The sequence below is a fragment of the Leptonotus elevatus genome, chromosome 7 (assembly GCF_054856555.1).
Source record: "Leptonotus elevatus isolate MCC_2025b chromosome 7, RoL_Lele_1.0, whole genome shotgun sequence".
Taxonomy (NCBI): domain Eukaryota; kingdom Metazoa; phylum Chordata; class Actinopteri; order Syngnathiformes; family Syngnathidae; genus Leptonotus; species Leptonotus elevatus.
Genome location: NC_141245.1, coordinates 3,364,482 through 3,379,639, shown reverse-complemented (window position 1 = coordinate 3,379,639; position 15,158 = coordinate 3,364,482). Strand labels below are relative to the sequence as shown.

The window sequence follows — 15,158 nt, the reverse complement described above, 5'->3', positions numbered from 1 at the left end:
CTAACACGGCAGGACAGGATTTCAAGCTCATTTCTGTTTATTCAACTCTTCCTTTTTCCTTTCTCGAAAGAGGCTCGCTTTAATACATCTCTCTCTCTCTCTCTCTCTCTCTCTCTCTCTCTCTCTCTCTCTCTCTCTCTCTCTCTCTCTCTCTCTCTCTCTCTCTCTCTCTCTCTCTCACACACTCTCTCGCTTATGACATGCTCAGTACAAAAACTCTTTACCATGTAAGAATACAATACAAAAAATAATAATTCACAAAACAAATATTAATCAATTGCAAGTAAATGAAGATACACATTGACAAAAAAAACGTGTTACACTAGCAGTGTTCTCGGAGTATGTCCATATTTGATGAATGGTATTTATATATGAGCTATACATTAAAAACCCTCACCCAAGATATTGAAGTAAATGAATAGAGACCAGAAACATTTTTTCTCTCGTGATTTTGCTTTGTCCGTTTATTAACAGACGACTTCAAATACGTAAATATGGCAGGAAATATTTTACGGTGTTTCCTGAATGTCTCACGCTCCCAGCCAATAACAGACTATTTCTCGCCGTCAACAGGAAACCAGGGAAGCGTCCTTGGAGATGTTCCTCTTATAAGCATTTCATTTTGCACCCTTAGCAAAAACAATGCCCAGGTTTGTGAGCTGACAGAATCAGGAGAGGCAAAGGGCAGTCGGATAGTTTCAAGGTAAGATCCTTTGTGATTCACAAGCTTTTTCCCCTTCTTTTTTCTTTTTTGCAGCTACTTAGCTAGCCGTAGCTAAATGGCGCCTACCTAAGTCAATGTATTTTGAGACGCTTCCCTTTTCTAGTCTACAGCTTCATTCGCAGAAATCCTTGTATATAAGCCATCAAAGTATTACCTTTCATTATATTTACATGTTGACCTCGGACACATTATTTCACACATTGTGTTTAAACGGTACCGAGTTCTTTTGATACATATTTCTGCTCGCAGTAATCATGAGTGCGCCTATGGTCATTGGAGACCAGCTCATCCTTGAGGAGGACTTTGATGAAAACTATAATCCCTCGGACCAAGGTACACATAGATAGCATGTTAAGATAAAATGGTACACTACACTGAATTCTGTCTTAATGCATTGGAGATAAATACAAACAATGTATTTATTGGTCTTTTGTTTTGTCATGCCTGACTGTCACAAGCTCAAAGTTTTACATAACATTAATTCTTTTAATTTTAACCTCCACTCCTTTATGTGTTGTTTTCCCCATCTTATCAGAAATCAGAGAGTATGCAAAGGAGATAGGCATTGATCTTGACAATGAGACAGAGCTCATGTGGCTGGCCAGGGAGGGAATTGTTGCCCCTCTTCCACCGGAGTGGAAGCCTTGGTAAGTCAGGGGATGTACTACAGTCAAGTTCCTATGGGATTTTGATAGAGACTAAAAACCAAATTATATCATACATATTATGGACTAGGGAGGTCTGCGGAATGAAATTCATCCACTCATTTTGCAGGGGAATGTTTTGGATTAAACGGGTTAAGCATTCAATATCCATTTTTTGAAGGACACAAATTTTGCAACACATCATGCACTTCCAATGTAATGTAAAAATTTCTGATGAAAAAAAAAGCTGTTTGTACTTTTGAGATCGATGTTGTGGCTACGACTTAGTTTCAAATAATTTATGGCTGCTACCATCTGTTAGCATACTCGGCAGATTTGTGATTAATTAAAAAAAAAACTGTAATCTGCTTCCTATTTTACCTGAAAAACATGATTTTCTTAACATAATTTAATCCTTCTGGCCAGCAACCTTTCCCTCTTACAGTCTTGGGTTTGGAGGCACTCTAGTCTAGACATCTGAGAGTGACAGTGCCTGAGCATATTCGACTTTTTTTTTTGTTTTTGTTTTTTTACAATCTCCAGAAAGATGTCAGCAGCAGGCCACCAACAAGCTTCTTATTACAGTATCGTTAGTGTTAGTTGTTCTACATAGAATGCTGACTGAGTACATTTATACTATATATTATTCCATATATCACCACTATTTTCATATGTGACTTGCGTAGAATGTAATGAAACCGCTGATTTAATTCTGTGCTGTTTTGTAAACATCTGCCTGTATTATGACCTTCAACTTTCAGCCCCCCCAAAAAAGGCACGCACACAAGAATTGGTTGTTGAAGCACTCCTTAATATTTCTGTACCCCTAAAATAGCACTGGTCACAGTTTTAATTCTACTGTACGTTATAATTTTCTCACATTGTCTTGAAACCTTTAGAAGGATACAAGGGTGTGATGTGGATGTATGTAAATAAACTAAATGTGATTAGTCGGTTGGACTTTATTAGCATTTAGCCAATGAGATCTGTGTTGTGCGTCAACTGGGAAGTACATCGTGTTCCAAATTATTATGTAAATGTTTTTCTATGATTTTTATCAAATGGCACTCAACATAATTTTGTCATCAACTGTTAGATAATAATTTAAATGTTTTTAACAAACCTGACAAATAAATTCAAGCACAAACTGCTGTCCAAAAACGTTCAATGGATGCAAGAAATGTAAAGATGCTGTCATATGTTAAAAAGTAAAATGTCTTGAAACACTGCTGTGCATAATAATTTGGACCTTGTTTTTATTGTTGAAAAAAATACTGTTATTATTGGGAGGTTTGAGGTTTCAATGCCAGGGATGTCTTTATCATGTGTTTTTCGAATGCAGACATTCAATCCCAGTACGTATTAATATCTATTCATCCATCCATCCATCCATCATCTACCGCTTATCCGGGGTCAGGTTGCGGGGGCAGCAGCTTTAGCAGGGAAGCCCAGATTTCCCTCTCCCCAGCCACTTCAGCCAGCTCCTCCGACAGGATCCCAAGGCGTTGCCAGGCCAGCCAAGAGACATAGTCTCTCCAGCGTTTCCTGGGTCTCCCGCCGGTGGGACATGCCCGGAACACCTCTCCAGGGAGGCGTCCAGGAGGCATCCGAACCAGATGCTCGAGACACCTCAACTGGTTCACCTCAACGCGGAGGAGTAGCGGCTCGACACTGAGTCCCTCCCGGATGACCGAGCTTCTCACCCTATCTCTAAGGGAGAGCCCGGCTACTCTGCGGATGAAACTCATTTCGGCCGCTTGTATCCGGGATCTTGTTCTTTCGGTCACGACCCACAGCTCGTGACCATAGTAGGTGAGGGTAGGAACGTAGATCAACCGGTAAATCGAGAGCTTTGCCTTTCGGCTTAGCTCCTTCCTTACCACAACGGACCGATACAGAGTTCGCATCACTGCAGATGCTGCACCGATCCGTCTGTCGATCTCCCGCTCTATCCTGCCCTCACTTGTGAACAAGACCCCAAGATATTTGAACTCCTCCACTTAGGGCAGGATCTTATCCCCGACCCGGAGAGAGCACCGCCACCCTTTTCCGACTGAGGATCATGGTCTCGGATTTGGAGGTGCTGATTTTCATTCCAACCGCTCCACACTCGGCAGCAAACCGCTCCAGTGAGAGTTAGAGATCACGGCTTGAAGAAGCCAACAGCACCACATCATCTGCAAAAAGCAGAGATGCAATGTTGAGGCCACCAAACCGGACCCCCTCAACGCCTCGGCTGCGCCTAGAAATTCTGTCCATAATTTATTTATTTATTTTTACATAATATTCAAATAATTCTCTCCAGTTGGTGACTTGAAAATGATGTGCCATTTGTAGAGACTAAAAATCTGAAAAAAACAAAAGATAATTTTCCCATTATAATATGTAACACGGTGTATTGATACCTTTTAAAGGACAAAAGTTCAAATTTGGCAATGCACGCACAGCACATTCGCAGTTAAAGTTATTATGAGTTCTATTTCGTCCCTCCCGACCGCCAGGTGTCGGTGCTGAAACAGTACCGAAATCCCCCACGTGCACGCGTCACTCGAGAAAGAATTCATAAAAGGACATTTCCAGGGTTCCGGCTGACGTGATCCACATATATAAAAGATGATAGAACCTGGAACTCGGTCTCTTTTTACCTTCTCGCGCGGTTCACTCACGGTGTTTACAGCTGTTTTTCATGGCCGCCGCTGGTGGCCTGTGATCTTGTTGGTCGGGACAGCGGGTTTTTCCTGCCCCCCTTGGCTGTGACGGCTCAGTGTATTTTTTAGCTTTTGAAATATATGTATGGACGCTGGAGCTCCCCTTCCATCTTTCCATGATTTCCGCGACTCATTGATGAGTACAGCTTCAAGTTTGTGAGTGCTTATAGTGTATGTCAGCAACTGTTGCCGTCTTGCCTACGTTTTTTTTTACTTGTTTTGAATGCAACTGGCTAGTGATGGTATAGTTATTTCGTATCCTTTCCTAGATTGTATTGCCTCACAACTTATACAGCTCCGTCTGTGAGTCGCCATCGGCTTTGATGTTGTTTGCTTGCTTTGTAATTGTCTGCCATAATATCTGCTAGTTTATGACGACACAAACGAACACTTACGTGTTTCTGTGAGTACTTTGTGGATTTGTTTGTTCCGTTGGTGAAGAGGCTGGTTCTCGCCTCCTCTCCCACACGAAGATAGCAACCTGTTGACTTGCACACACTCATTGCGCTGTTGACTTGCACACACTCATTGCGCGTCGATTGGTGGCTGCTATGGAGGACGCCGCTTGCTGTAAGCAGTGTGGCGACTCCTACTTGTCCGAAGAGCGACGCACTGACTGCTGTCTTGACTGTCGCGCAGTAGCGATCGCTGTGCGGCGGTCTGTACTCTGTACAACTGATGTTGCGCCTCACCAGGATGCAGCGGCTGTCAAGGGGCAGTCATCGTCGGAGGTGGCAATGACCGGGGGTCGGGCAAAACGCAGGCCTGCTTCACCTGTTGGCCATGATCATCGGAGTAAGAAGAGTCTGGCGGACTCTCAGATTGCCTTGCAGTTGAGCCGTTTGGAGGCAAGTGTGCTAGCAATACAGGGTCAGTTGGGTAATCAACCCCATTTTGCTTCTCAGGCCTCTGCGGTGGCGTTGCCCTCTGCAGAGGAGGCCATGCAACACTCCAATTGCCTTCCCAAGCTGACGATGTTGCAGAGGATGCCGTCTCCATCTGGTATTCTGAGGCATATTCGGGGATGGACTCTGTTTCCTCTTCCCCACCTTCTCTTCCTTCTGAAAGTTTTTCAGCTGGAGCGGATTTGGTGCACACTGTTATGCTTAGCGCTTTCCAACATTTAAAGTTGGACACGTCTGTCTTTTCTCAGCCTCCTTGTGAGTGTGGCCTCTCTCAAATGGATTACTCAACAGTCTTTTTGGATCCCGGAATCTCGTCTTTTTTTTGGACAGACCTTCATTCCTGTTGGTACAATTCTAGTGTTTTTCCTTGGTTCCCAGCGGGCGGCCGTGCTCTGGAAAACATGCGGTTTCTTAATCATATTGGTTTGGACCTAATGTGGAGTATTCTGTGCCTTCACTCATCGTCTCCCCTGAAGAAGTCCTTAGAGAGGCTGTGAGATGCCCTAGCCTTCAGTGGAATTTGTCGTCCCTCACGGGGACAGGTCACGATCACCCGTGAGATTCGTCCCTCTGGCCGATGGCTCCATGGTCAGCCCCGAACTACACACACCTCTCGTCCCTCCCGGACCCCTAAATCCGGGAGGGCCAGGGATTTAGCCCGAGGGGCCGGCAGTTGGTTACTTTTCCTGTCGGCAGCTCAACTACTGGGGTGCCCTCGCTTCGGACACATGGGTGCTTTCAACCTTGATTCATGGGTACAGGGTTCAGTTCCGACGCCGGCCCCCTCTCTCCAACCGGGTCAGAGAGACTGTTATCAGCGACACGGAAAAGGCACTATCTCTAGATCAATAGAAACGACCCTCCTCGCCAAGTCCGCTATCAAAGCAGTAGATCCCTTGGCTCATCTAGGGGGATTCTACTCCCCCTACTTTCTCATTCCCAAAAAAAACGGGGATTACACCCTATCCTGGATCTGAGGGGTCTCAAGCGTTACCTCAGGGTGTTAGCCTTCCGCATGCTGACAACGTCCGCTGTGTTGAGGACGATCGCCTGAGGGGAATGGTTCATGTCAATCAATCTGAAGGACGCTTACTTCCACATCCCTATTGCTCCTCAGCACAGGAAGTTTCTCAGATTTGCCTACAAGGCGGCCCTTTTCACCCCTGCAGACGAGTGGCATGAAGGTGAAAGTGCTCCCTTACTTGGACGACTGGCTGATATGCGCACCGTCCAGGGATCAGGCACTCCAAGACACATCTACGCTTCTACAGCATGTGTCACAACTTCGACTCAAGGTCAACCTGGAGAAGTCCTCTCCCGCTTCCTCTCAGCAGACTTTTGGACACCACCTCCATGACTGTTCGGCCATCCCCACACAGGACAGATGCGCCTCATCTCTCTCTTTCGTGCCAATGGGATGCTGCCTTATGTCCACACCCTAGCTGTTAGCCCCAAGTGCCTTTTGTTGACACCCCGACGGGGCAGGGGTCACATTGTGGCCAAATTTTGCTTTTGTCTGGCTCTCAAGCCAACCACCCTATTCGTCTCGTTCGTTTTACTTCACCATTGACAGATGAGGATGACGCTCCAAGTCTTTGTTGTGCTGTGAGGGCGCTCCGCTCTTATTTGAATGCTACGGCATGTTTCTGTACATCCACCCAGCTTTTTGTGTCAAAGGCCCGACTAAAGGAGCTGCTGTTTCCAAGCAACGCCTCTCTCACTGGATCGGGGATGTGATTCGGCAGTCGTACTGGGTCTCTGGTCGTCCCCCTCCTCCTGGGGTGCGCAGTCACTCCACCAGCATCTGTGCGGCTGCTTCTTGGTCGTCGCCTTGCACGTTCGCCAGATTCTACAGTTTGGATGTCACCTCTCCTCATTCACTGGATGTGGTTTGCGGAGGCCCCTCTGTGAGGTACATTTTGCAGGGTCTTCGTGACATCGCTGGTATTCGGCGTTCTGTGCTGTTTCAGAACCGCCACCTGGCGGTCGGTAGGGACGAAATAGAATGACAGTTACGTATAGGGGTGTGAATTGCCTAGTACCTAAAGATTAAATTCGTGTCACGATTCGATTCGATACCGATTAATCCCGATACAAATCTATAAATTGATTATTGTGATTTTTTTTTCCTCAAATTTAGAAAATACTAATCAGTAAACTTGTACATGTACACTGTAAGATTTGTATGAAATTATTTTTATTTATCTGAAAAGTCAGGTTGCAGTCTGTTTCACATTTGAACAGCACTGAAATAAAATATTAAGGCTTAATGTTCCATTAATAAAACATTCTTCTATGCTTAGTGTGTAAATCCTAACCTAAGTAAGACGTTTTGTGGAATATTCCCATAAAAAATTTATGTTTAAAAAATCGATTTGACCGCATATTGAATCGATTTGAGAATTGCACGCTGTAATATCGCAATATATTGCCGAATTGATTTTTTCTAACACCCCTCGTTATGTATGTAACTACGGTTCTATGAGTCCTGAACGACTGCCAGCATTGCTTGTCACTCAGAGCCCTCGTGTTGATTTGCGTGAGAAGGTTCTGAGAGACTGTGTTCCGGTTGCTATCCTCTTTTATTCATGAGGATCACGTCAACCGGAACTCTGGAAATGTCCTTTTATGAATTCTTTCTCAAGTGACGCATGTACGGGGTATTTCCGTACTGTTTCAGCACCGCCACCTGGCGGTCGTTCGGGACTCATAGAACCGTAGTTACATACGTAACTGTTGTTAACCAAGCTCTTTTCCTTAATAATGATCATCTTGGTTAAAACCCCAAACCACAGCTCCTGATGGATTAAAAAAACAATTAAGTGTGGAACACCATGGTGTCTGTGAATTATGTCATCTTTGTGTCATCTTGTGATCCTTGCTGCAGCCAAGATGTTACAGAAGACATTTACTATTACAACTTCTCCTCTGGTGCGTCCACTTGGGATCACCCGTGCGATGAGCACTACCGCCGCCTCGTTATCCAAGAACGCGAACGCCTCCAAAGCACTGCTGCGGCTGGGGGCACAGGGCCCAAGAAGAAAAAGAAAGAAAAGAAGGACAAAAAGGACAAAAAGAAGAAGAATTCAGCCAAAAGTGGAGTGAGTACCGATAGTTCTCCAATTTTTATTACAGCACAGTACCGTCATTGAACAATATTAAGTAAGACTTTTTTCAAAACAAAACGATGATTTGTGAAAACTTTTGACTTTGTAATTGTTGCTCTCTATTTTGAAGGGCCTGGGTCCAACATTGGGGTCTTTGCCACCTCCACTTGGAAGCCTGGCTCCTCTCGGTGGTCTTGATGCTCCTGTCCTCTGGCCAATCTCTGGATCTGCATTCCCACGCTCTCTCGGGTCTGCGGGACTGGAACCCCTCAAAGCATCTCCTGGGCCTCTTGGGGTAATCTGTAATAAATTATATCATGGCGTTGTCCAAATATAAATAGTGTTACGTTGCAATTTGGAGTTCAGCCAAATGTTTACAGATGGGTAGATTACTCCTCAAACCACCAAAGTGCAAAAAAAACTATGTTATGGCACAGTTATACCTATATAGATATATAGATATTTTTTTTCTATCTATACTTATATAGTTTGTTTGTTTTTGTTTTGATTCCCCCTATGGACAATAATAGCAGTATTATGCTAACAGCAAAATTAACTATGCTGTGTATATGTGTATATGTGTATATATATATATATATATATATATATATATATATATATATACATATATATGAAAGTAAAATATTTCATACAACATAATTAGATCCTTGAATAAGTCAATAAGTCGTAACAAGAAAACATTTTTAGAACAAGAAGGTCAAAGTCACAATAACTGGTTTTGATGACAGAATTTATGAGTAACACTTTCGAACAAATATGCAGAATTCATGAACATGAAACACCAGTTACTGTAACGAAGAACTACGACTAATTCAACACCAGAACTACTTTTTTTTCATTTAACATTTCATTTAATGGGTCTTGATGTGTTTTTTGCAAATGTAAGTTCCACATTTTGTGCAAACGTTTGAAACCAGAAGTGGCTTTGTCCAAAGGCCACATTGTTTGTGGTTAGACGGGGGTCATGCTGCACCTTCTCCACCAAGCCTTCAGTAGAAGGCGGTGCTTCCCGTTTCACAATTTCAGGCCAAATTAGAGCCTTGTCTAGCTCCTCAAGGAAGAGCCGCCACTTGTAGCTTTTCTTCTGGTTCCATTCAGGGTAAATCACGGTGAAAAGCACAAATGCATTTTGCACTGTAGCAAGAAATGTCCAGCATGTGAAAGAAAACGCACATGGGCCACCTCTGTGCCCGCTGGCGGCAGGAGTATGTGGCACAGGCTTGTAAAACACACACACACAAAAAATAAAAATCAGATGACAAGACAGCTTTGATACACAGCTTTTACAAAGAGAAACCTTGATGTGCAAAACATGCCTGGTCCAGATGATCCACAGCACCTTTGGACTTGTTATAGTCGTGAATGACTTTTTGGGTTTTTTCTTTCCGGTCTCCTTCACCTCCGGTTCTTGGTGCCCCGTGCTCAAGATGAGGAAATGTTTCCCCTTCTTTGGAACGTAGGAGACCAAAGTGTGATCTTTTGTAAAAGCAAAAAAGCCGGAAAGGACCTCTCTGCCAGTCACTTTCACAAGCTGCGGAGAAAGCCCTTGTTTTTGCGGAATGTTCCTACCAATGCCTTTAAAAAAAAAAAAAAATTTAAGTTCAGCCGCCAGGGGGAAAGACGTAACAAATATTTATCGGTGGTCACTATGTGGCCCTCCATTGGGGAACACTGGTCCAAAACCACCCTCATTGCCTGGTTATTTTCTCTCTGTCCTCCAGCAGGCTTTCTTGTGTACATCAGCATGCTCCAGGCGTATGAATTGCTGATATCGCACAGGGTCCATATTTTAAGGTCATATTTAGCTGGCTTGGATGGCAAATGAGCAGCGGCCCGCAAATGAGACCAGCTGCTCATCAATGCATTTAACCCTCCCCAGGTTGTGCATTTTCGGCAAGAGGGCGTTCCACATATTCCATATTTCGCTGATAGGGGACAGTTTATTTTGGTGGTGATCTTGTGGCCAAAGGAGTCTGTCATCAAACCTAATTGTCCGGTTGATTTGGCAGAAGCGTCCATGGGCCATAGTTTTTGAAAATATGGGCTGCGATTTGTATAACCCTGCCAGAATCAGCAGCCCCAAGTAAGCACGCAGCTCCCCGACAGTCAGTGTGCTTCAAGAAGTGACTAGCCTGCGTCCTTGGAGGTTTGTCATGTCCAAAATTCGCTGTATGATTCCCTTGTTGAAAAATAAATCAAACGCTGATTCTGGCTACTGCGTAGAGGGTTGGACGGGGTTAGGAATGGGAGGGAGGAGGGCATAATGTGTGGCCCCCTCGTGAGTAGTAGACCATAATAGTTTTTTTATTTTTTGAGAGCCACTCGCTATCTTCTTCCCCCTAATCGCCATAATTTTCATCATCCTCTGCCTCCCCATCATGTTCATCTCCGGCCCCCTCCTCCTCGCTTTCACCTCCGCCATCATCTGCCTCCACATCCCGCTCCTCGTCATACTCATCTCCGTATTCATTGTCATCATCCTCTGCCTCCCCATCATGTTCATCTCCGGCCCCCTCCTCCTCGCTTTCACCTCCGCCATCATCTGCCTCCACATCCCGCTCCTCGTCATGCTCATCTCCGTATTCATTGTCATCATCCTCTTCCTCCTCCGGCATCCAAAGTCCAAGAGTAGATTCTTCAACCTCTTCCGAGCTCTCTGAACAAGCGTACGAATGAAATTCTTCTTCGGAATCAGTACTTTCTAAAATGAACCGAATCGCGTCTTTCAATGCAGTCTTTCTAGCCATTGCTACCAGTTGTGTTGGAAGAAATGCAAAGTAGTGATCATCGCAAGAACAACAACCCCAAAATGCCCAGAACCAATAAGAGTAAAGAAATTCAAACACCCAACCAGTAAGAGTTGAAATTCAAACAATAACAATAAACAAGTGCATTTTTTTGCATTTGTGGGCATTATTGTCTTGTGCACACTTGTAAATATGCATGCCCAAATAGACTGACTGTGAGCTTAGACACATCGACATCAAACTTTTTGTAATGCCAACCGTTTTTATCGCATTCATTTTGACCAATCTGAAGCGGGCTTTCGCAAGCAAATTCATTTATTAGCCTATGGTGGCCCCTAGTGGATTTTGGGTGTTAACACTCAACACACAAATTCCTCTATTTTCATATTTTTGACTCGTCAAAGAACAGATTACATCAGTAATCGCGGCAAATGCATTATAACACATCAGGTTTACAGCATATCAAAAACTGTGATTTATAATGGAAGTCAATGAGCCAAAACCCGGCATTATTACAATAATTTAGTATGAATCTCTCCAACCTGCTTGCAATAATTAGAAATTGCAGCATGGTGCCATTTTGAACATCTACATATTTTAACAATCCTGGTGAAATGTCAGCTCCTTACTGTATCCCCCCCCCCCCATTTCTTTGATGAAACTTAGAAAAACATAAAAAAGTCAGAAAATTGACAAATAACACCGACTGATAAAAAGCATCTCTGACTGTAATGACAAGTTTGCTCTATATTATTTATTTGGTTGTTACTGTTGTGGAGTAGATATTTTCCTCCGCGTGTTCGTTTCCTTTCGGGTAGTGAGAATGTTGGTTATCCGAATACAGGCTGGAGATCGATGAACAGTTCCTTCAAAGCTTTTTTTTCTACAGAACATTCCGGGCACAAGTGAGTTACAGACAATGGCTGCAGCATCTCACAAGTGCGAAGATTTCAGAGGACTTACAATATTCTTATACTATCTTGAAGGGCCGTACCACACAGTTTCCAGTAAACAGTTCAACCGGAGTTGACTAGACATGATATAAAACTCAAGGACATCATTCAAACACAGAACAAAGCCCATTTGAGGAATAGAGGAAGTTATTCAGTCATGACTGCACCTGGAGAAATTGCGATAACACTCACAAGGATACATCCGCAGAACAAAGCTCTACTGAGGACATTAAAACAGTTATGACTAAATCAGGGCAGAAGATACATTTCATTACTAACATAAGTATGAGATTCATTTTTGAAAGAATCTGAAAGTGCTATTTCACGTAAAATGAAAAGAAAAAATAAGAAAATACTTCACAAAAAGATATGCAAGCAGAGTGTTGGACAAAATGCTTAACACAGAAACTTTCTTGGATCCAAGGTTTAAGAATAGTTTTGTCACCATGGAGGAAGACGTAAAGGCAGTACTTTTGCAGAAAATTTATGATTTACCACCACAGCCAGAGGTCCAAGAAGCAGAGCAGCAGTATCAGTAAGAACAATGTGGGGCAAAACCAAACCAAATGAAAAAATCAGACTTGAAAAGCCTGCTGACTGACATCAAAGCTGCAAAGAGGTTAGTGTTAAAAGCTGCAGGTGTGGCTGGGGAGCAGGAGTGCCAGTCCATGTCTCCTGGTGACAAACTGAGAAGGGAATTTGGATGATATCAACAAATGGCAGAGATAAGGGCCTCTGAAGATCCATTCTCCTGGTGGAAGAATCACTCGATTACTCTGCCAGCCCATGCACATTTTGCCAAACAGTACATATGCATTCCAGCCTCAAGCCGTGCTTCAGAACGAGTTTTCAGCACTTTGGGTTTCATCTGTAGGCTGTCTGAGGAGAATATTGGCACACTTGTTTTCCTAGCGAATAATTTAAAAATGGCCAAAGAAATGTAAAAATGTTAAGCCAGACATCATGTCTATGTTCAATTGTGGTTAAATGTCTGCAAATATTCAGGTGTTGAAAATGTGTTTTTCAAGCGTATCCTAATGTTTTCACTTAATAATAATAATAATAATTTGAAGCACTTTTGTCAGTTTTAATTTTGCTGATTTCAGATTTTTGTCAAGGTACTGTTTCAGTACCAGTATCTAGGTATTTTATGCAGGTATAGTGTCGAAGTAAACATTTTTTTTTAAAATATTTTCAGTTGAACTTTTAATAATTTAAGCTTTTAACTTATTTTAACGTTGTCAATGTATGTTCTTTTTAGTAATTTGTGTACGCTATTTTTGTTTTCTCTGCTTTGCTTCCAAATGTCAGTAACGGATATGTTTGCTGATGCTTGTACGTGTTGTATCTTTGCTTGTGTAAAGCACATTGAGTTACCTTGTGTCTGAAACATACTATAGATATAAAACTGCCTTGCCTGGCCATAATTCTGATAAACCAATTTTAAGCGAAACACCTAATCGCTCCAAAAAACACAACAAAATATAAATCACGGCTCACCTGTTTTTTGGGTTTGGTCATGTGACGTTCGCAAACTGAGTTGTGATTGGTCACAGCCTGAGACCTGAGCACGCGGGATGTCATTTTTAGTTGACACCAAGTGGCAAAATGTGTTTTAAAGGTATTAATTGTACATGGAAAAATAATGAAGTTATCAAATTAATTCTTACTGCTGAAAATGGCTAAATGAATCAAGTATCCCTTTAAGGGGCAATTTAATCAATTTGACTTTACCTCAAATCTTGTTGCTACACACAGAGTGTCTAATAATCGTATAGTAGTGGTAGACATTCCTGCCATCGTTGCAGGCAGCATGGTTTCAGTTCCCACTCTGACGGTGTAAATGAATGTGAGTGTGGTCGTCTGTCTCTATGTGCGCCCTGTGAATAATTGGTCGAGGGGTTTATTTGCCTTTTGCTCGGCTTAAGCCCTTAACAGTATGCATTATACCAAATTTATTGTTATTTATATTTAAGGCTCATGCTTTTTTAACAGCAAATGCTGTGTGCCTGTGTTGTATTTTTATAGTGTTAATTTTTATTTCCCTCCTTGTCAGGTACTGCGCAACAGTGGTACTGAAAGTGTTTTAAGCTTCAAGAAGAAAGAAAAAGTGTACCTCAACGTGCCTGGCTTAGATGATGGTGATGAAATCTTGGAAAATGAGGTGCAGTACAATTATTACGCTTATAGACATTTGCGCTTGGTGCATATGGTTCTTACATAATGTGAAGATAATGATTTATTTATTTATTTTTTGGCAACTCAGCGGTCTTCAGACCAGCAACTGTTGAACCTCCACCTGGATCTGGATGACCTCAGAGGTGGCATACAATATGAGGTACACATGTCAGCTTATCTATGGCTTTGTTAGCAAATAACAATACTTTTTTTTTTTTTAATGATTGGCTTGACCTTTTACACCTTACTTGATGACTACTTTTTTTTACGTTTATGTTTGCGTGTGTGTGTGTGTATGAACATGCATGTGGGTTAGGACAGTGACGCTAGTGCTGCAGCTCGAGCAGAGGAAAGGACTGAACCAGAAATGCAGGACATATCTGGACGCCAGAGCTCTGAACCGCCATCACGACAGGTACACTCATAAACACATATGTAAATACCAGATTGTTCCGATTTTTTTTTTTTTTTGCCACTGTTCTTCATTTTTCATTTCAAATGAAACTTGTTTTGTGTCATCATTTTGGCAAATTTTATAAGTCATCTCAGGCATAGTCACGACTTACAGTACACTACTGACACAGAGTTAGGGATATTGATATAGTGACTGAAATTTCAATATGAATCTAAAATACCCCCTAACCTCTATAGGTGAACTTAATTTGACATTCGCTTAACCTTTAAATGAGATATTCTCAGAGGGTTGGTTTTACTTTCTCCAGTTTCTTCTTGGGCTGGACTCTTGTCTGCCTGCTCAACGTAGGAACTAAAAATCCCACATTTTCATTTTCTTTCTTTCTTTCTTTCTTTTCACGTTAGCTGACCCTCATTCATGTGCTTTGCAACTTTATTAGACGACCTCCTAACATAAGATTTATGCCAGAGCATAAAATAAATTAGCAGCATTGGTATTTACCAACATCATGTTGTTGTCTCTAACGGCTAATACACCTGTAGATAGACACTTTGGAGAAAAAAAACACATTTATAATGCAAAATGTAATTAGCATTGTTATATAGGAATTTGAAATTTACAAAACACTGAGGAAATATTAAAATAAAGATTTTTATTATTCCTTTATCTAGGGGCGGCATGCCTCACTGGTAGAGTGGTCGGCTCCCAACCCATAGGTTGTGGGTTCGATCCCATGCCATTGTGACCACGTCGAAG

The 15,158-nt window shown here is 42.5% G+C and overlaps 1 protein-coding gene across 3 annotated transcripts in view; it reads left to right on the top strand.

Annotated features, from left to right (window-relative positions):
• The first annotated feature begins 561 nt into the window (after nucleotides 1-561).
• LOC147170387 (uncharacterized) overlaps nucleotides 562-15,158 on the top strand; it is a 40,647-nt gene continuing 26,050 nt past the window's right edge. For all 3 annotated transcript variants that reach the window (XM_086080369.1, XM_086080368.1, XM_086080370.1), the window contains exons 1-8: nucleotides 562-703; nucleotides 974-1,057; nucleotides 1,260-1,371; nucleotides 7,869-8,082; nucleotides 8,219-8,383; nucleotides 13,866-13,973; nucleotides 14,076-14,147; nucleotides 14,304-14,402. In XM_086080369.1, coding sequence (XP_085936495.1) covers nucleotides 979-1,057; nucleotides 1,260-1,371; nucleotides 7,869-8,082; nucleotides 8,219-8,383; nucleotides 13,866-13,973; nucleotides 14,076-14,147; nucleotides 14,304-14,402 — 849 coding nt within the window. In that variant the 5' untranslated portion in view covers nucleotides 562-703; nucleotides 974-978. The remainder of the gene's footprint in view (nucleotides 704-973; nucleotides 1,058-1,259; nucleotides 1,372-7,868; nucleotides 8,083-8,218; nucleotides 8,384-13,865; nucleotides 13,974-14,075; nucleotides 14,148-14,303; nucleotides 14,403-15,158) is intronic.